General features: G+C 44.3%; 1 protein-coding gene across 1 annotated transcript in view; it reads right to left on the bottom strand.

Moving 5' to 3' along the window:
- Positions 1-20,582, bottom strand: part of LOC128456422 (FERM, ARHGEF and pleckstrin domain-containing protein 1) — a 52,372-nt gene extending 31,790 nt beyond the window's left edge. Inside the window, exons 1-2 of the mRNA XM_053440593.1 lie at positions 20,120-20,582; positions 16,768-16,985 (exon numbers count right to left, since the gene is read on the bottom strand). Coding sequence (XP_053296568.1) covers positions 16,768-16,947 — 180 coding nt within the window. The 5' untranslated portion in view covers positions 16,948-16,985; positions 20,120-20,582. The remainder of the gene's footprint in view (positions 1-16,767; positions 16,986-20,119) is intronic.
- Positions 20,583-21,096: the final 514 nt, after the last annotated feature.

Genomic DNA, 21,096 nt, shown 5'->3' with positions numbered 1-21,096 from the left:
AAACTCTTGGAAACGCCACTTACACCTTAAAGTGGAATGATGGATATTTAGATCTGGAAGAGGCAATGATCGGGTTAACAATCCTGTCACGTTCTGAAGTTGTACAACTGGACATGAGCAACTGGAAATACAAACCCTAACACATTTGTACAACGACCGAGAATCTTCACACAAAAAAACTTTAATCAGCAGGAAGATTGCATGATCGCTCATAGCTCAAGAGATCTGTGCAGCGTTGTGACGTTCGACAGAGCTTGACCTCTTGTAGTGGCCTTTTATTGGGACCAGTCCAAAACCAACACTGACTAACCTGTGCAATAGTCAGGCTGTGAGATCGGCATCTTGATATGCACATCTGTCAGGAGGATGAATTACCTCAGCAAAGGGGAAGTGCTCACTAACATGGATTTAAAGAGTTTGAGAACAGAATTGAAGGGAATAAGCCCTTTGTTAGTTTAGAAAGAGTCTTTACATCATTCATTTAAACTCATGAAATAGTATTGAGTTTATGTATTTGTTCAGTATATTAAATGCTTGTCGTTGTCATCTAAACAAAAGATGTCTGTCTATGCGCTTGGATGGTCTCAGAATTTTAAATATATTTGATACAATGAAGTAATGAAATTAGCTCTGCTTATTTCATAATTTTTGTAATATTTTATTTCACATGCAATTGGAATAAAAACATTTTCTATAATCCGACGTCAAACAGATCAGAGAAATAACTCACAGGACACAACATGCGTACAATGTAAATGTGTTGGTCAGTTCACACGGTGCCAGAGAAATAGATGTCACTGTGGCATCTTTATGGCTGGAGACGAAGTGTTGCATCATCACTGATCAACTTAAGGCTAGAGAGCAGTTTCCACCACGGACTTTGTGAGGAGGACACACTGGGAGAAAGAGGAGATCTGGGAGCTTGTGTGGGGTTAAAGAGATTCTCTCCGGTGGATGGAGGAGACGAGTTTCAGGTCTTGAGGGAAGCTCTGGGTTGCTGCTACTGTCCTGCTGCACGCTCCCTTCACCCATAATCTCCACCCGTAATAAATAATGACAGCGGCACATGCTGCTTTACTCCTGAGGCCAATCAATTGGCCTCCTCGAGATTAGCCTTAAACCACTTAGCCCTGTGTGCCGCAAATCCAGAGCCCCTCTGCCCCGTGATGTGTGTGAGTCACTGTATTGATAACAACTGTTGTGAGTTGACATCACAGAAACAAGGTCAGACGAGGAGGAACTTCATCGCACACAAACGCAAACTAGCAGTCCATAAGATGCACACACCCTGACTGCACGGATACTCAGGCCCAGAAAAAATATATGATATTTACTGAATTCATTTAGGATTCTATCGACGTTTTTTTACAATGAACATCAAATGATCACCCGGTCAGTCTGCTGTGATTTCCCCTGTCAGAATATAGTTGACCTTAGATCACGCAGATGTAGAGACAGAAGCCTGAGACCAAGGCTGCGCTTCCTGGGGATGAGGATTAAGGTCAACTGCCAAGAAAGAACTCCGGGCTTAAAAAAGCAACCGGCGCATAGTAAGATACCTGCTGAGTGGCCCGGTTCACAACTGGCATTAACCTGCGTCCTGAGTGATCACGAGTGGACGGCTCTCAGGCTACAGCCAGACCAGAGAGAACGATCTCTGTCCCCACGAGCATTTCAGCTCCAGATGTGTAATAAAATCAAACACACCTGAAAAACTTATCACAGGATCATCCAAGTCCACTGGGCTTGTGGGTATCGGTGTAAACAGGAAGCAGGAAGCCAGTGCTTGTGACTATGACATAGTTTTTAAACTTCTCTGCTTCTGTCCGTCACAAATACAAAGCAGCTCTGGAGTTTTCAAACTAAACAGAGCCTCCAGTGTTTCTATACTTTCCGTTCTAGAACCTGTCAAACCTAATGCAGATATTTTGTAAAATTTGTTTCTCTTTTTCGGCCTCTCATTCACATGCAAGCAGCGCTTTAAGTTGCTAAAATGAATCCTTCCGGGGTGCAGATTTTCAAAAACTCGGAACTTTAAAGCGCTTGAAATTGGCCATGAATTATATTTAAAAAGGACAACGATGCTAACAGAGTGAATAATGCTTCAATGCTTGGATGGTTTTATGGATTGACAATGTGTATGTGCATCTATAAAGCTAAGTTAAATGGGATACCTGCTTTGATGAACACAGTTGTGATTTTGAAAGATTCTGAGGCACCAACCTGAACGGCTTGTTCCAGGGTGCAAGTCAGTTAAAGCCATGAGATTCAGTGCAGCATTACACCGCTCATGTTAATGGAGCACCGTTTTAAACCTTCAGCCCTCTGTGTGAACCACCCTGTGGCGGCGGCATTATCGCTCTCTCTCCACGGCGTGACGAATGTGGACGCCCTCGGGGAAATCTCACAGTCGGGGCCGGTGCTGGAGAAACTCGGGCACAACCGGCGACGAGCCAGCAAACAAACTCGAGAGCACACACAGGCTTGGCAAAAGAATGCAGCTGTTGCTCTGCATCTGCAGGTCACTGGGTCCGGCAGTTATTAAGGCCCGTGCTGCAGAATACCAATTCCTCTCCCCTGGAAGACAGAGCAGGACCAGTAGCCATGGCAACATAAAGAAAATGGTGAGAGAAACCATAGAGAGACAGATCATCTACAGTTGAAGGGAATCGTGTGGTTCAGGTTAAAACACATTTAAATCATCTTTATCTACAAAGATACCGTTTTAATTCTTCTAGGCGTAACGTGTGCTCTACTTTTAGAGTTCAGCTCTATGTGCCTGTGTTATAAAGTCATTACTGCGACCATAAGCACGTTGGTGGTGAAAGCCAAAACACAGAGGGAGAAAACGCCACACCCTGCTCGGCTTCTCCCGCTTCTCAAAGCACACCCCAAAAAAAGCGTGTCTATCTGCTGCTGGGTTCAGTGGGACTGTGGAAATGTGAACACTGGTCTCAGAGAGCAGTGGCTCAATGGTTCCCAGAGAGTGAAACAACCCACTAGGACTCATTTAAACAATAGATAAGATGTGACTGAGACTAACAGGTTTAATACGATGTATTAAATGTTTTTAGGTTTGAACACAGGCTGAAGTTAGAGAGCAAACACTGGGCGGTCGTTCATTTTCACAAGTCTGCCTCACTTTTTAAACGGAGGAGGATCTCCATGGTAACCTGACAGTATGCAGCATGGCCACCCTGCGCTGGGGGGGGGGGGGGGGGTGTCGTTTTTCATTTTTAGAGGAATGGATCAAAACTGTGCAAAGAGGCGTTTGACTTACTAATCATGACACGGCTAAAGCTGAGGGAAAAATGTGCATGAATAAAACAAAATGTGACGTGCATGAAGATCTGTGTGGAGCAATGAGGAAACTGTGAAACTCCTCAAATTCATTTATTAAATGAACAGAAAGGCCGTATTTACATCTCTTTGTTTTGCATTGTTTGAGATGTGACTGCAGCTTTTTCCAACTACATCATCATCATCATCATCATCAGCCCTCTTCTTCTGTAAATGTTTGATAGCACCTGAATAGAGGTTCACCAGCTGTTTCATGATGTGCTGAACTCCAATAATGGATAGAAACAAATGTAACTGCCTTGTTTTCATTTATGAGAAATTCAACATGGGCCAACCTCTGATACTAGACAGCAAGTTAAGGATTAAATCAATAAAAAATAAAATATTCATTCTATAGCTCATGTTATCTGGACTGAAATGAAACTGAAATTAAAAATATATATTACTAGGCTTTATAGCTGTATATTTACCCTTCGCTGTTGTAATGAACCACTTTTCTCCACTGTATCACACTTTAGTGGATCAGTTGGTCTTGTATGTTTTGTGTTTCAACCGAGCGTCTTTTTATGTTTTGCATAATGTGCTGGTTTGATGAATCTCGGGTTAACTCACTGAAATATTAAACGACTGGTGACTCAGCCTTCACACTCGGACTGCACTGCTGGTAGAAACCGTTCTATTCAAACAGTGAAGGTCACATTCGACTCGGCAGCGTCACCACTTCTCTTACGTCACAGTCACTCAAGATTCATTTTACTAACCCAATTCATCTTTATTAGGCTAAATGCTTCCGTGCTGCCTGTCTGTTTAAAGACGACTAACTGAGCTTACGTGAACCAGCACCCACACAACATCACTGTGTAATGGACCTAAATTAAATCAACAGTGTGTCATGATAAAACCACCTGACCAGCAGAAACCAGATTAGCCAGTTTGCCTCGATTCAAATAATGAGCAAATATCTGCAGATTATGCATCTAATCACAAAAATACAAAGTTTAATACAACATGCTCAGAATCCTCCAGGTACATGGTACAGCTCTTCCATCCTGAGATATTTGTATTGTTTTTTACAGTTTTGTGTCTGTTGCTCGCTGGGATTTTCCTGCTGCACTGTCACATAATCTCACTCTGACATTCTACAATCGGTCTGGCAGGAGAGAATGTCCGGACCAACCGACTCGGACATTTGCCTTCTCCAGTGTAATGAATAAGGAAAATGTCTGAACTTCAGCGCATGTCTGAAGACAGCGATATAGTGCATTAAAATGACATAAAGGATTTTGAACCTTCATCATTATTATAACAGAATGCAACCAGCTCTTAACATGGCTGACCGTGCCATTCAAATTCTGCAGCTCACAAAGACCCACAACAGGAAGGATTTATTATGATCCGCTAAAGCGAGCTATTCTTCAATCCTTCGCGGTGACAATGAGTCATTTGCCAACGTTGAGACCCTCCGGAGACCAGAAGTATCCATAACAGACCAGCCCCCGCTGGTTAGTTATGTGAAAGCCAACGTCCGCTGGGACAAATTCTTTGATGACTATTAAGGGGCATTCCCATACGGACACTGGGCCTCAGTGACAGAGCTTTGATTCTTTTAGAGCCAGACTTCCGCTCGTCACTTATCAATAAAGATAAGCTGAAGAGTTGAGGCTGAAGCTCAAAAGAACCCTAGAGAGTGAATACAGAAAAGTGGGAGAACCTGAGCAAAGCAGTGTGAGTTAGGATGCGTTGCTACAGGACGGATTCCGGGGAATCTAATGTAACACTTCTGTGTTGGAGTGAAGTGTTGTCCTTGTTAATACCTTTCCAGCAGGCCTGTCCACAGCTCGGGTTATGGTTTGAGATTTCACTCTTCTTTCTCTCTGACACCCACACACCCACACACTCACACACACACACACTCACACATACACACACACACACACACACACACACACACACACTCACACATACACACACACACACACACACGCACTGAGGTCCCTCCCTCAATATTTGCTCCATTCATCCAGACTCGCCCTCCCACACGTCTCCTCTATCTGCCCAAGAGACCCCAAATTCAATTACCGCCCGGCTGCAGTGGGAGGTGGGCTCAGCTGCTCAGGTACAGCTGAGAGGAATTCTGATATGCAACATGTCAAGCAAATGCATCATGGGAAAGAATTTTACTGCGGGCGGAGCTGCAACATTGACAAAAAAATACAGCCAGGTGGAAAATGCTGCAATTTCTGTTTTAATTACCAATGAAGCATGGCAGGAAATATCATGGGAGCAGTGTGCATGTGGTGCAGCGACACACACACTTCTTTCCCACTGATGAGACCATATGAGGAAATGAGGGCAGGAAAGGTGAAGCCAGAGCAGCTGGGTTAAAATAAGGTACCACAGGAAAAGGATAATCCAGTGAAATCACACTGCTAGTCCCGAATGACATGTTAATTATCCCCCCTGATTCCAAATGAGAAATTCATAATTCATGAAGAGGTTTGGTGCTGCTGTGAAGCCGCAGAGGCAAACGCGGCTCCCGTGAGGGTTTCACTCTTTATTCCAGACCAGGAAGGACATCAGAGAGCAGCCGCCACACCCATCGTGTGCCGTGCCGTCTACCTACCCCGCCGCTGCTCAGTCAGATTCAGTGCCACAGTTCAAGAGCTTAATGAAAGGATCTGAGCGCCGTCATCAAAGGGCAAAGCTCGGTGGAATAATGTATGTGCACGGGCATGAAATGTCAGAGGATCCACCTTCATGCCTCCGACACAAAAGGGATCGCAGGTGACGTTTGCATTCATCGGCTTGCTTCTCCTTTGTGGAGGGATGAAGGCAAAGAGTCGCACAAACAGGCACAGTCGACTTCCCCGCCGTCTGAGCCACACAAACGTGAGCATGTTACACAAAGACACCATCCGTCTTGGTTACCATAGGAACAAGACTTATTATAAAGGCACGTCTTCTCCCGAAGCACCTGTGCACTGTATAGAAAGCAATGCAGCACAGTGCTGTCAGACACAAGCTTTTATCGTTTCCTCTGTGCAGGATTGTCTCACTGTGACCTGCACCACTGTGTGTTCACAGCTTCAGTGCTTCACAGAAAACGAGGAGCTGACATATGATTAAAGTAAAAAATTCATACCGATGTCACTTGCTCATGTAGACGCCCACACACGTTCCCACCAGATTCATGATGGATATCTCATCTAGCATGCTGTAAGGAATAGCTTCACAGTGTGGGAGTCTGCTTTCATCGGGTTTTGTCAACTGGGCACCAGTCTCCGAGCCCGTCGACGATAGTGTGAGGACGAATTAGCCTCTGGGCTTCAGGTGTAGACAGCGAATATTTCAAAATACGTCGTTAGACTGATTTTTAACACACAGATCAAAGGTTTGGTAAAAAAAACAAGCAATGATACTGATAGGTGTTTGAGGTCAAGGTGACATTTGGGCTAATCTCTATTAAAAGCTATCTGTATATAAATACAGATAAATTAAAAAGCAGATAGTTGATGCATTTTGGTCTATGCTCTCCAAGGCAACCAAAGCTTGCTCAAACGTGATTGGTCAAAGTAGAAAAGGAAACCAGAACCTCGTCCCTCCAGGTCTACAAACTCTGTTCATGGACATTAAATGGACATTAACAGAACTGGAAACACTTTTTGATATCTATTTAGGTTTTACTGCAAGATTGACAACTTCTATATACACACTCTACATTGTGACACTTTATTAACACAAAGGTTGGCTGGACAGGAGTTGTATGGAGCTGTGCAGTATGTCTATCATGGCTGGAAGGTTACTGGTTGCCCTGACAACAGATTCCTGCAATCCCCCTGCTGTCCCGATTCTGATGCAACTCTTTCCGATGAGGACAATTCAATGAAACATATCCTTATCTTTACGTCTCAAATCCAGCTGTGTGGGGTTCCAGTCTCCTCTAACCTGTTTGTATTCTTAACCATCAGCCTCGAGATAATTTTTCCCCTGCTGCTCCTCTCCTGTGGCTCCCAAGACCCGATTACATGTCAGGAAGATGGCTGGATGTGGGAAATCAACCAACCAACTCGACCCCTCGGCCCCCACATCCTGCTGCGGGATTTCAATTGCCGTGCCACGAGAGAAGAGCCAACCGAGAGGGTTCAGAGTTCATGTGAGGAAAAGCATGAGAATGCTGTCAGTCAGCCAGTGCAAGAATGATGCAAGACACATGAATAGCGTTGGTCACATGACCCAACACTTTGAACATTTTCAAGCTCCAACGTGTTTTATATACTAGTGGAAAATCTGAATAAGAAAAGGGGGGGTTTCATCTTTGTACCGCTCGTGTGAGCCCTGGAAACAGCACTGCTTCTACAGTCGCACACAAATCTTCCATTTATGCTTTAATGATGACACTAAGCATATGACCCAACCCCCTAAAAAAAATCCCCAATCCGTGCCACCTCCAACACAATGCCATCTTTCAAGGGGAAACTGGGTCAACCAGCGGTGACACCTACAAGAGCTAATATTTCTTTTTAAAAAATGAATATCTGTCATATTTTAAGTCGCGGTATTTGTATGCAAAAAAGCAGAAGTACTCTCAGCACACAGGGAGCTGGGCTGTGTCTCCTGAATACGTTAGTCATAATTGGTGTGCAGCAGCGAATCCCTACGCTGGCGCACTACACTCACATTAATGCTCTGCATGGAGACTTTCCCCCCCCCACTCCTCCGTGGCAGATATCAGTGGAAGACAGAACTCTGCAGCACAGCAACCAAGCTCCTCGTCCTCCTCCACGTGTAGCCATGGCAACTCACACACAGACCAGCGTGTGGCCTTTCAAAGATTAACATGTACAGGGTTGAAATTCACAGCAGTCAATGTATGTTAATGGAAACGGCATCGTGCAAGGATCCAAACCACCACCTCGGAGGTAGTAGACTGTATGCGGCAGCTCAAAGGTCAAGGCAGTCATCGTGATATAGAGCTTCCAGCAGCGGAGAGAGGGATGGGAAATGACAGGTAATTCCTTTCAATGGCAGGAGGCCACGTTAAGTAGCTGCATGCAGAATAAGCACATATTTAAGTGGGCTGAATCAATACAATCGGGACATCAGGGTTTATTAAGAGAAATAAGAATTTTTTCTCTATTCTCAAGGCTCCCAAAAGTGAACAAATGTGACATGTTAGAAGAACAGACGCCAGTGACAAACATTAGACGACTAAATGTTGGCAATTCCCGTCTCTGATTGTCTCCAAAGTCAGGGGGACATGGGAAACCACAACACACAGGCACTATTTATTACCTCCGCTATGAAAGTCATGCTTTCATCTGTTTACAAAACAAATTAACATTACTTAATCAACGCAGCAAAACTTGGTTGAAGGTTTTGATATGGGTCAACGAAGAAGCCTTTCGATTTTGATGAGTTTAATTTCCGTTGATTTCTCAGAGAATAATTCATGGATCTTAATGGACATAAAAAATCATCTAAATTCAAATGTATGTGTATGCATTCTAATGTGCTAGTTCTTACATTGTCTCTAACGATCCTTTCATTCACCACTGTCTTTCCAGACAAGCTAAATCTTTAGCAGAGGGGATATTTCCATGGTCAACATCTTGCATCGTTCACCTACATAGCTCCTCTTAAATCCATTCTCCACAACAGAAGCAAACTAGGGCTAAAAACAACCATCTGCGTCAGAGGAGCCACAGCACTGCTAATCACTGTCACCCATGCATGACTCATATTAGTGAAAGGATAAAGTGACAGTAATGGATTTAGAAATCTCACTGATATGGTGCAAAATGGGTGAGAGAGTCGGATCGGCTGCTCTGGGCTGCGCAGCTCCTGCCCCATTCTCCCGAATCCTCTAACAGCCAATCAAATCCCATTTGTATTCATTTTTTTGGCCAATGACAGCTCATCAAGCAGCGCCGGTGCCAAATGATCCTCTGTGCCCAATGTATTCAAGCCCCACCTCAGTTCTCCAACCTAAGACGCTGTGAGGCTGGGGAAGCAGACCGTGTCCCCACCACAGGGCCGACGCTAACAGGATTTAGCACAGAGCTTGGAGACCTCTCTCTGTGCTCTGTCTTCCCTTACAGTCCACGTGTCATATTTTTCAAACACACAAAATGAAACATGATATAGTGGGAATTTTTGGTGGTCTGTAATATGTGTTGAATTTCAATTATTTTAACCTGTCTCAGTGTGCAGCGGCAATGTAGCAGAAGTGGAAATCCACGAGAGTCTCTTCACAGTTGTACTTGGGAGCTGGAACTATGGTTTTATTGTTTATGCTCATGTATCTATTCTTTTGCCCTATTAATACTTTCTAAAAAAAGCTACAATAAAAAAGAAATCTGATCTGAAATTACTAAAGAACAATGGTTTAGTAAGGCCAGAATGAATCGTTAGTTTCATTAGCATTAAATCTGCTTTAATCATTCGGTCAATAAAATGTCAGAAAGCTAATTAAAAACTCGACGTTGGGCCATCAACTTGTTTTTTATGTTCAGCCTGGAGTCCAAAGAAGAAAGATATTCACATCATTATAAAATAAGAGAAACACTTCACTTATAGCTGAGATCTGGCACGAGAGATTTTTTGGCATATTTACCTTGAAATGTGACTTAAACAAGTTGCTGAATAATTTTTCAATTCACGGACTCATTATTTCAGCTCGAGTCTGCAGCAGGTTCTGGCTGTGGCGCTCCTTTGTGTCTAACACTGTTTAAATCAGTGTCAGGGAACCTTTTACTAATGTTCCTGCAGGGGGGGGGGGATATCTGTGTATGTGCATTGTTCACAATTTCAGTACGAAAACATAATTGATCATGGGCGAAACAATTGGGAAGCAGAGACCTGAAAACTGTGACAATCAACATAGACAATTGTAATAAACCACCTAATGTATTAACTAATGTAAAAATTGTATTCAAACTAACACTATAACACAAAATCTGTATTCTATTTAAAGTTAGCGCAAGAAGTGTATTTTATGAATATCACACTTTGCATCTAGTTGTCTTCAAACTGCATATGTCACGTATATTTTGGTCCAATCACGGTTGAGTGGTTAGGGGTGTGGTATAAATTGGGCTAATAAGCTCAGATGATTAATAACCATGAGATGGTGGAACCTCCGGGCACATTCAAGTCAGCAGCCACATAAAAGAGGTATGAACTGAAGCCTGAATAATATTGAGGTCTGAACCAAAACATGGATTTGGGGAATCGTTAACCTCCTGTTATTCAGATTGGTGTTATCCATCCGTGCTCTTTTACTACCCACACTCCCCATGTGTATCTGATCATTGATCCAAGGGAGGCAACAAAGCAGAACAATCCCAGTTCCCCTCTGAACTGCTGGTCAGTCGGTCGCTGAAAAACCCCACAGCCTCCGCTGAAGACCGAGCTGAAAGAAGCCCTTCATCATGTGTCTACTCATTAAGTCAGGACCTCATCGGCCATTCAGCTGAAAGCGAGGCACACTGGAGCCGCTCTAATTGTTTGCCATCACAATGAATGGCTGACAGCAGTATACGGGGAAAAGAGCAGCGAGTGGAGGGTTGATGTTAAGCCCTCTGGACTGGTGTGAGAGTCTGGCTCTAAAGCAGGAAGGTCCTTCCTCTTGTGACCTTGCCCCCTTTAGTCTGGGTGGTCCCTGCTGTAAACTCTGGCTGTAAGCATGCTTTACAGTTAGTTATGGGGAATCCTCCCTGAGCATCAGATCTTATTTTGTGTGGTCACAGTTTGGTTAAATTGAACTGGTTACAAACATTGGAAGCCAAAACACATCTAGTAAGTAGCTGCTGCATGTCATATCTCACTCTGTACACGCCTGTATCTTCTCTTCTGTGACCAATGTTGATATGGGAGTGATACACTGTGGCTCCCACCATGAGAATGATGCACTGAGATCATGGGCAGCACGGCCAGCTTCTCAGTAAGTGATGAATTACACCCTGACACATGAAGTCTGCAGCTAATACTGTGACTCAGAGGGTCCACCTCAAACCTGAGTATTGCATGGGCGTGTGTATTAAGTATACAAGGATTATGGGCTTCCATGTTTTCTCTCGTATCTGTAGAGTATTAAATGTCGCTAATCAAAAGCTGATACTGAGTGTATAAGCCCCACATGCAGCACCGATGCTTCCTACCAGCTGTGTGCTGTGTTCAGAAAACAATGCAAGAACATTTCACCTCTTTGTTCTGGTGTTATTAACATTCAGTCTTGTGGTTTTGCAGCAACATTGAAACAGATTTTTACAATCTAAACCACATGGAGCAAAAAAATTTAGGGCATCGTACAACAGGAGAAAGAAAGGTCGCAGCACCGGGCGCATGTTTCAAAAAGGGGTCGACCATGGTCTCTTAGGCCCTGTCCACGCTAATGTGGATATTTTCCAAAATAAACCTACTTCTGCGTTTTACGTAACTAAAACAGAGAATTTCACAAACACCTTCCAATAGGCAGATTTTCTAAAGCTCTGGTTTCTGCTTGTTTGAGCGTTTGTAATCGCTTTGGATTATTGTCTTGACAAAGCCTTAATTAATCATCGGTGTGTTTGAAGCATGGCATGCAATGAACAACAGAGTGCCATCTCCAATTCCATTTAAAATCCGAGTGCGTTTTTACCCTGGTGAATTATTGCGGATTTGCCAGGTATTAAAACCGAAGGGTTGTCTGCAGAGGAAACGGGTCTGCTTGGTTTAAATACCTTTGTGTATTGACATGGCTGTTCAAATTATTATCCAATTTCATTCATCATTACTGCTCCGTGGCCCTGTGTGTGTGTGTGTGTGTGTGTTTGTGTGTTGAAGCAAAATGTATGAGTGCTGTGTATCTGCCTTAGCACACGTTACTATGAAGATTAAAGCTCCATTAAAATAAGAGTTAAAATAGTGATGTCTTCTACTTCAGTATTGGTTTTTGTCAATCGTTTTCTGCTGCCTCAAGATGCCAGGAATCAACCATATTCACTCACTTTAAGAGCTCTACACTGGGGTGCATTTGGTATTTAAACATGATTGATATACTGAAAAATGATTAGAGCATCGGTCTGAAACTAGCCAAGATGCCCGGTTGGTGCTTGGCGCCACTTTGCACCGGGTGTCAGGGTCCAACCAAAAGTCCAGCGCCACGTTAGCCATGTTTCACTTAGTTACAATGGTGCTTTGAGCTAAATGTTCACATTGGTAATGATTAAATGCTGATATTTACCATTTTAATCACCTTAGACCTATGCACTATGCACAGTTGAGGTTTAGGTGAATTCACTGTCCTCAGTGTCAATACAGGAGATAATCCGAGATATTTCACTGTACAAGTGACATTTTGGATTTATGGTGAGTGAACAAAATTCTCGAGCCATGCATCCAGCAGCTGTTGGAACATTTTCTAATGGGAAAACTTCATGGGAAAAAGGGGAATCATCCAAATCATTAGGGTTCATTTCATGACAATCCACTATATTTCAGTTTCAATCAGATTAGTTATATTTCTGCCTGTATATTCATTCGCCGGTGACTGTATTGATGAGTACGAAAGTAGAACTAATTCAGAGTGGTCTAACGAGACAGACCATTCTCATATGGAAAGCATATGGGTTGGTAATTAATGAATTTCTTTTCACAGTAGCCTTTTACTGGGGCTGAGCCGTGACTGTAATGGATAAAGCGATGGCCGGGGAGGACCGACTGCAGTCCTCAGTGGCTCATTATGGAGAGAGAGGTCGAGTCGGAGCAGAAGTGTTAAGTGAGAAACACAGTATGTGTCTGAATTCCTAATGTTGGAGTCTTTGCTGCTCGCGTCAGGACTGAATGAGAAGCCGGACATTCCATATTAGGTTGTATTTGTTGGTCTTTCACCAATAAGGTTTGGCTAATGAAGCATGTTTCCTTGATTCACAGGAATGAGCATGACTCCCCTCCCTCTATCCCTCCCTCCCTCCCTCTGTTCTGCCATCATCACCCCATCCCCCTTCTTCTATCCCCTAAATCCATGCTACAGTCACTCTCTTCACGGGCAACTTCTGCAGAGCGTCCACCAGCCATCAGCAAACATAAGCATCAAAACATCGGCGCAGACATTGCTGGTGTGTGTTAGCCTGAGGACTGCGAGACAGACGGGCGGCTGCAGTTCTGGATTTCCTGCTCTACTGAACTCTGTACGAGGGAAACAGGCAGAAGCAAGCGTCCGATATCAACTTGAAAATAATTCCTTCAAAAATCAATAATAAATAGGTGCAATCAGAGAGGCCTTTATTCTGAGCTTTCTGAAATTATTGCCAGTCCAGCGTCCTCCAGGTTTGGGGAGCCAGACATCATCAGCATCCACAGGAGTGGGTTCACAGCCACAGTGCTAAGTAGGCCACAGCATGGTATGTGACCCATGAGATGGCTCGATGGCCCCTTTTTGTTTCTCAACCATCTGATACTCTGCCCGCTGAGGTGGAAACTTACCCCTCTGAACCAGAGGAACAGAGCTGGAGCCTCCAGTATCGGTGACAGGGTGAGGGCGGGACGTTTTATGTTTTTTCCTTAAGAGAAGACCGAAAAGAAAAAGTCCTGCCTCCTCACTTTGAGAATAAAAACATGTGAGATTAACAGCTTCCTGAACAACGCCGTATGTTCCGGCTGCTAAAAGCAAAGACTGGGTAATTGCTTGACAGTTGTGTGTTGTAGACCGTGCAGTTATCTCGCCCCACCGCTGCAGGGGGAGAGATTAAGAGATCAGATGCAGGATCTGAGCTGTGTTGATGTATGTTTTCTGTGTCTTCTCTCTCAGGTGCCCCAAGAAATGAGGAGATTTGTGGGATAATACTGGGTTAATGAAAATAAACTCCTAGGATCCATACGCCCTTGCCAAGTCAAATTCTTGAGAGGCATCTATACCTTCAAAAGGGTCACGTCTATCAACAGCATACATTTGGAATATTATAAACCCATTTTGCTTTTACTTTTACTTTGTACTTTAATTCAATAGGAGAAAGGATTCAACCGTAGCACTGAGCTAAATCTTAAAACTTGACCATGTTTTGCACCGATTTCTTTTTACGATAGCAGATTTTTCCACCTTGGAATGTGAGCTCATGAGGGAGGAAAATGTGTCCTTGATTCCTCTAGGCGAAGACAATATCACGCCAGCTGAGATTTATATCTCAAATGCTGACTTTGATAGATAGAGGATAAAATGTGTGTTAAATTGAGCATAAATAAAGCTCGGTGTTACCGGAGGGTTTTTGTTACCCTCTCCTGAGCAGCGTCTTGCCTGTTGAAGCGCCAAAACTTTCATCTAGTATAATCTCTACAGTGCCAAACCATTATGACATGTGTGAGGTCCACCCAAAGCCCAGCGAGGCATGAGAGCCAGGGTCACTCATGTGTCACATTTCTGCTGCGACATTTGTTCATAAAAACAAGTTTCACTGTGTTTATCCCAGTGTCAGAGCTGCTGGTCAGTTGACGGGTTCTGGAGGTGATTTCACACCAGGAAGTCCAGAGCAAGGTCCAATCCAATGTTAGTGTCTTTGTTACATTGTAAATATTTGATCTGGTTAGTTTTGGTTTCCCATTGCAGTTTAGGGAGCAAGCTAAAGACTAACTGGTTTGCAGACGAGCAGCAGCTGACGTAGGCGTGTTGTCAATTCGTGGAGTAGTAGTCATGAATGATCCACTTCATTTTCTTGATTTTCTTTCCACTGTAATCTCATTTTGGTATTACAACCAGCGTCCCCCACTTCAGGCACAGTACTCGACACTAGTTTGAATTGGCCTCATCATTCCAATATCATAGAGGTGAAGCTGCTTAGCAAAACCTGCGAGCTTGAGCAACTCCGTTTAATGCTGCAATTGGTCTGCAATCGGTCTGAATGATTCAAAAGCGGGTTTTTCAATCTGCAAATGAACCAAACCCTGCTTCAGTTTGATCTGGACTGAGACTAGCTCTTTTAGTTGGACTTCATTTTTATCCATTAGTCCCGAAAGTGGACCGAGGCACCTTTCAGACCTGTTATTTGGGTTTGAACCAAACTGAAAAGTCAAACCACGTAGCTGTGAAAGCGTCATACAACTTTATACAAAGCTACCGTATGCTAACAAAACTCAGCTTGAGCACTGTATTTGACTACAAGCTTGATTCCCTTCTCCATCTGTTCTACCTGGTTTCAGATCACCGGCTGGATGATAATCAGTTAACAAAGGCGAGGATTGACGAGAGGCAGCACATAAAGCTTACTCTCTTGCAAACACTTGAGTGCACATTCCCAAGAATTTTGTCTCGTTAAACAAAAACAAATTAGGCTTTAATGCCTCACCTAACCCGGAGCATACACAAAACAGTATAGTCTAAATGAGGCCAATCAAATGGGATCTCAATGTGAGAATCTATCGAGCCTTAAGTATTTAGTACAACACATGATACCACTAGAAAGATTAGCAGTCATGCACGGGGAGCACCGCCGCCAGCTTTGAACAACATTTACCCATACTGCCTTGGGAAACAGCCAGAAGGGCACATCTACTTCCCCACACTTCACACTCTCTAACTGGCAGTAAAGCTACGGAGCTTTACTGCCAAACCCCATTCATACACATTAAATGAGTCCCCTGTGACTGCGGCTGTATCCGTTTCACCAATCCTACTCCACGTTCCTCTTCTACCTCATCTCGCTCACGTGTGGGCTGGACGGGTTTCTGGTCAAGGAATATGGCTGGTTCTTTTATTTTAAAACAAATGTCTTTTCACATGATCCACCCTGTTTCTGCTAAAGTGTGCAGTCTTATCAACTGTGTTATTTCATGTATTTTTCCTGCCTTTTTACAATTTGCACAATCCAGAAACAATATTTTAGGGCTTTGAGACATCTCTAATTTTAGGTTTCATGCTAATAAAATAATAGATAATTAACCATCAGTGTTTATTTTTAGCTCCACTTACATAATCCATTGTCACCTAATCCGGCAAATGGATTAGACCAGTGTCTATATTTGGGTGCCTGTGATGGGAAAGTTAATCCTCTGAACTCTGACAGTATGAATGGAATTCAAAAAGCAAACCGTCTTATTCCAAAGATATTTTAAGAACTGTTGTGTGTCTTGTCCACGGTTTCCAAGGAAAACCTTAGAGGATTTCAGGAAGTCACAGTGGAAGAAATCTTGCGTTGCAATAGCAGAAGCACAAGTTTAAGATTGTTTGGGATATTTAAACACAATTATCAGAAAATACAACCACAATAAACCGGAAGAACCTTGATATTATCAGAAAGATTCTATTCTTATCCATGTATTCACCATCATGCAGTTGCCATGCCAACCTGTTACCAGACTGCTGCTGATGCTGCTGCTGCTGCTATGATGAAAATGGGAAAAGCTTCTTGGCCATTGTGCAATAATGAAAAGTCACCTTCTGGCATTCATGTTCCCACTGAGATAACAGGCTTGGCCGAGAAATCAATAACAACTCACCGAGATGTCAAAGAGCTCCTCTGTGTCGTCCAGCATACGGACCCTGATGGTAACATGTCGTCCGGCGGGCATGGCCGGAGGTCTGTGCCCGGGGTCCAACGTGCTGATGCCAAGGGTCTCTGGGGCTCCGAGACGCTGCCCGGCTCCAGACGCCATTTGTTCCGGGTCAGGCTCCACCATGGTACACTGCACTGCTCACTGCCCGGCCTGCAGAGAAGCTGAGACAACATAAAGTCAGCAATACATAAATGTGTTCACGCACTCAATCACCTGCACAAGAACACACAAAAATGCAGTAGAAATGAACCCGGTAGTAAGAAACCTCCTCTAACAGAGCATCAATGGTGCAGAAGGTGAAATACAATGAATTCATTGGGGCCCAGAGGACAAGGTTGCACCACCCTGTGTGTCACACCAACAGAGTAATTTCAAACAAATTTGCACGTTCCCCACTAATGGCTGATAATTCCTGCCTCTGGGAGAACCAATTACTGTAAAAAATAAAAAAAAGAAGAAGAAGGATCCAAGCGTGTTCTTGGTTTCAAAGCAGAAATTCGGGGAGGCATAATTCGATTTGCCAGACGAGTCACGGGGCCGGAGTGTAAAATCAAAGAGTCAATACGATCACAATTGATTTGGGAAGTCGTAAAAGCAAGGCATTAGGGCCGAAGACGCAAAGTGTGACAGACATATTTAGTTTGAACAGGTCTCAAGGGGAAATGTCAAATCTCTAATGTGAACTGACTGAGCGGTAAATTTGACTTATTAAAGACAATGTGTAAAATGTACATCTAAATCTACTGTATTTAGATTCCTCTGTGACTTGAGCCCACCTCTACTTATTTTGCTTGTATCCACATATTGATTTACATTCAGACTGACAGGTCTATACAGTTGGCAAGACAGAATGGATAATGGTCGAAATAGAAAGCTGACGGATATTGATCAGTTAACTAAAGGACAAACAGTAGGTTTACACTAAGGGATACACAGAATAAACAGTTTGACAGAAGATCCCAAATCCCAAAGATAATGGATACTTGGTTTAACAAGCTCTCTTAAAGAAGCCCATCATTTAAATCTACAGCTAAAACTAATAGGAAAACTACTTTAATTGTTTGCTTTGAGTAATAGATAATGTAAATTAGCTCAAAGTAATAGAAAAAGATAAATAATTAAAGGTTTATCTGACACAACCGTAGGGATGCATCTAACAAAAGACATAAGGAATCGCTGCCCTTTCACATCCAGCTATGGACAGTCCCATCTAATATTCCACCAGAGGCCAAGGTGGACCGATCTGCACAGTCACACAGCGCCTGTGTTTGTCTCAGGTGGGGGACTGTTGGGACAAAGTCAAGGACTCATTCGTTGTGGGTTGACACGTGAGCAGGACACTCTCCACTCCCCCACCCCATGTATCCACAGCCAGATCCCTCCAGGCCGTGCTGTCCTGCTTAATTCTCTTTTCATTGCACATTCCAGCAGGCTGATGTCATCCTGAGACCTCACCAAGTGGTTCATCGAGGTAGTGGAGCCCAGTGGGCAGTTGTTCAGCCACCGCAGAGGTGAGTGACTGCTGCCAAGTTTAAGCGGAGAGCTGAATAAGGCATTTGGAGAAGGAGTGGATAATGCAATCCGGCAAAGTGCACGGGGGGAACTGGGCCGAGGACAGTTAGTGTGATGATGGTTTGTCTGATGCTCGTAGGAGAGGCTCCCTGAAAAGTTCCAGTAAAACACTGCAGCTGGAGTGGGTGACGAGTAGGGTTGCAACTAATGATCGTTTTCATTCCTTCCTCAATTAGTCTTGCAAACAAACAAAAGAAGCATATGTTTGGCATTTTCCCTTGATTATCAAAATGATTCTCCTTCAATCAATTCACAAATTAACGGACAATCTGTAATTTAACTAATCAGTTTTAATTACACCAACGGCGACGTTCTACTTTCAGTTTTGTGATCTCGTTTGTAACTTTAGAAGTTGCTCGACCCCGACCGCAAAGCTGCCGAGCTCAGAGGGCATATTTCACTATTTGCACCTGCCTGAGCACTGTCATCACGGAGCGGCGGCTGCAAGATGTTGGAGTTTTCCAGCTGAAGTGCACATTCACACTCCCTTGGGTTGATGGAAACCAGACCTCGATGCTGTCACCGGGGGCGGGAATGGAAAAGAGGCTGATTTCTCAATTCAGGGCCCAGTCGTTTGCGACATTCGATCCCGACACAGTCATCACTCCGTGGCCCTTGATTATTGGCAAGTGTCCCTCGTGCTGGCTGTAAACCCATGCCTTATATGACCTGCACGCCACGTAACTGGACACCCTTCAGACAAAGCAGCAGTGAAACAGAGGCCCGTGAAAGAGTAGACAGTGATTATTTCAGCCCACATGTCCCCTCCCCTTCACCCAGGGGATCGTGAATCAACTAGTCAAGAGCCCGGGTCTGCGTGCACCTCTGAATAGGTAGCCCTGGTGCAAACAAACACACAAATAAGGCACCAGTTGTACAGCTGGCACCTTGTTCCCTGGGTGTGACATACAACATAGCACCCCCCCAGTATGGCTGCAACACCAGAGGGACATTTACAGACCTCTGAGTGTTCCTCCTGGTAAACCTGCCCTGCTTTTGAACTTGTTTGCTTGAAATTCCCCACGAGAGTGCAAGAAGGGACTGGGACTGCTGGCTCGCAGGCTCGCAACAGTGGCTCCTCTGTGTGCACGGGGCACACAGGGCCCCCTCAATGAAGGCCCAGTGCTGCAGCAGCTGGAATCCTTTAGTGACAGCTGAAGGGCCAGAGGCTGGGGGGCTGATCCAGGCAGCTGTCTCTCTACCTGCAAGGAAAAACCTCGAAAAACTCAATCTGAATTCCCTCTGCAGCCCATAGACACTCACACCTGGGTGTGGCTGGCGTTTGCATGAATCAATACAGGTTCCCAGTGTATTATTGGCAGCGTGACATATGTGCATGTGGGAGGGAGGAGGAATGACAGCCACCAGGGTTCAGCCTCTGGAGAGCATGCCTGGGGGGGGAAATGGGTGAGTCCTCGCCTCACACAGTGGTCGGCACCGAGGTGTTCTCGCCATTCATGTAATGTAGGTTAATAGAGCAGGCTGCTGTAATCCTGCAGGACGTTAGCAGCCGGAACAGGAGACGTGACAGTAAAGCACTGATGCATGCACTCACCTGAGCAGCCTCTGGAAACCACACTGTCACATTTATATATATATATATATATATACGTTTCCTCACGACATTAAAGGTTTCATCCCCCCAACCACCGCAGCGCGCACATCCACCGCCTGTGTGAGATCAATCATGTGCAATGCAAGGACACACAGGACACTTACTTACTGCACAATGTAGATGTCTCCACACACACACTGGGTGATAGTTGTTTCCCCCTCCTTCGAAATCCACAGGATCACAAGAAACAACAGGGCAAAGATACTCCCGGGACTTATCCCTAATCTCCTCAAACAAGTTGAATCACTTCCCCTTCAGGAGCACACGAGCAGGGGCGAGAGAGAGGAGGACTCGGCTGCGCGATCTTCAACACTCTTCTCCTGAAATGCGGCTTTTTTTCTTCCTCTTCTTTTTATATCCACGCGTTTGTGCGTCCGAGCTGCGGGAAGAAGTCACATCCACGTCCAGAGAGGAGAAGAGGAGGAATGAAGGATCCCGGAGGAGTTTTTCAGATGGTGCAGGAGAGGAGGAGGAGGAGGAGGCTTTCTGCGGTCGCCATGGCGGACGACTGAGCGTGTGAGCCGTGCAGAGAGACGGGATTAGAGTGAGGCGAGCGGCGGATCCACTCCCGGTGCCTCCGCTCAGACAGTGAAGGAGGTGCAGCACCTCCACCTTCTGCTCAGCTGCACCGGGGGGACACTTGGAGCAACAGCACCATCTAGCGGCGGCTGCAGGAACAACCCTAGTCCCAATAATAATTAATAATAAGATAAGATTCCCAATTATAATAACAATAACAATACAAACTAATATTGTAGGTGTAATGACTCTCAATTGATATAACACGTACTGTATGTGGGCTTTGTTATTAACTGTAAATAGTACCGATGTGTATGTATATGCAAATACAAGAGGACAAATCTGACTGAATGTGTTCTGTATGCAGCACTTTTGAGTGACTTGAAGGTTTTACTTGCCCAAATGAATGATGTAGGAGAGGATTTACCAAATTAGTGATGAAGTTTCACAATTTTATTTTGAGCTGTGATCAACTTGTAATTTTCACACAATTTGCTGTCCTGAAAAGCTGCTTTCAACATTCAATAACAGTTTTAAACGGTTTATTTCCTGTCTGCTGCTCACAT

This window comes from Pleuronectes platessa, chromosome 14 (genome assembly GCF_947347685.1).
Source record: "Pleuronectes platessa chromosome 14, fPlePla1.1, whole genome shotgun sequence".
NCBI lineage: Eukaryota > Metazoa > Chordata > Actinopteri > Pleuronectiformes > Pleuronectidae > Pleuronectes > Pleuronectes platessa.
This window is presented reverse-complemented; position numbering and strand designations above follow the sequence as displayed.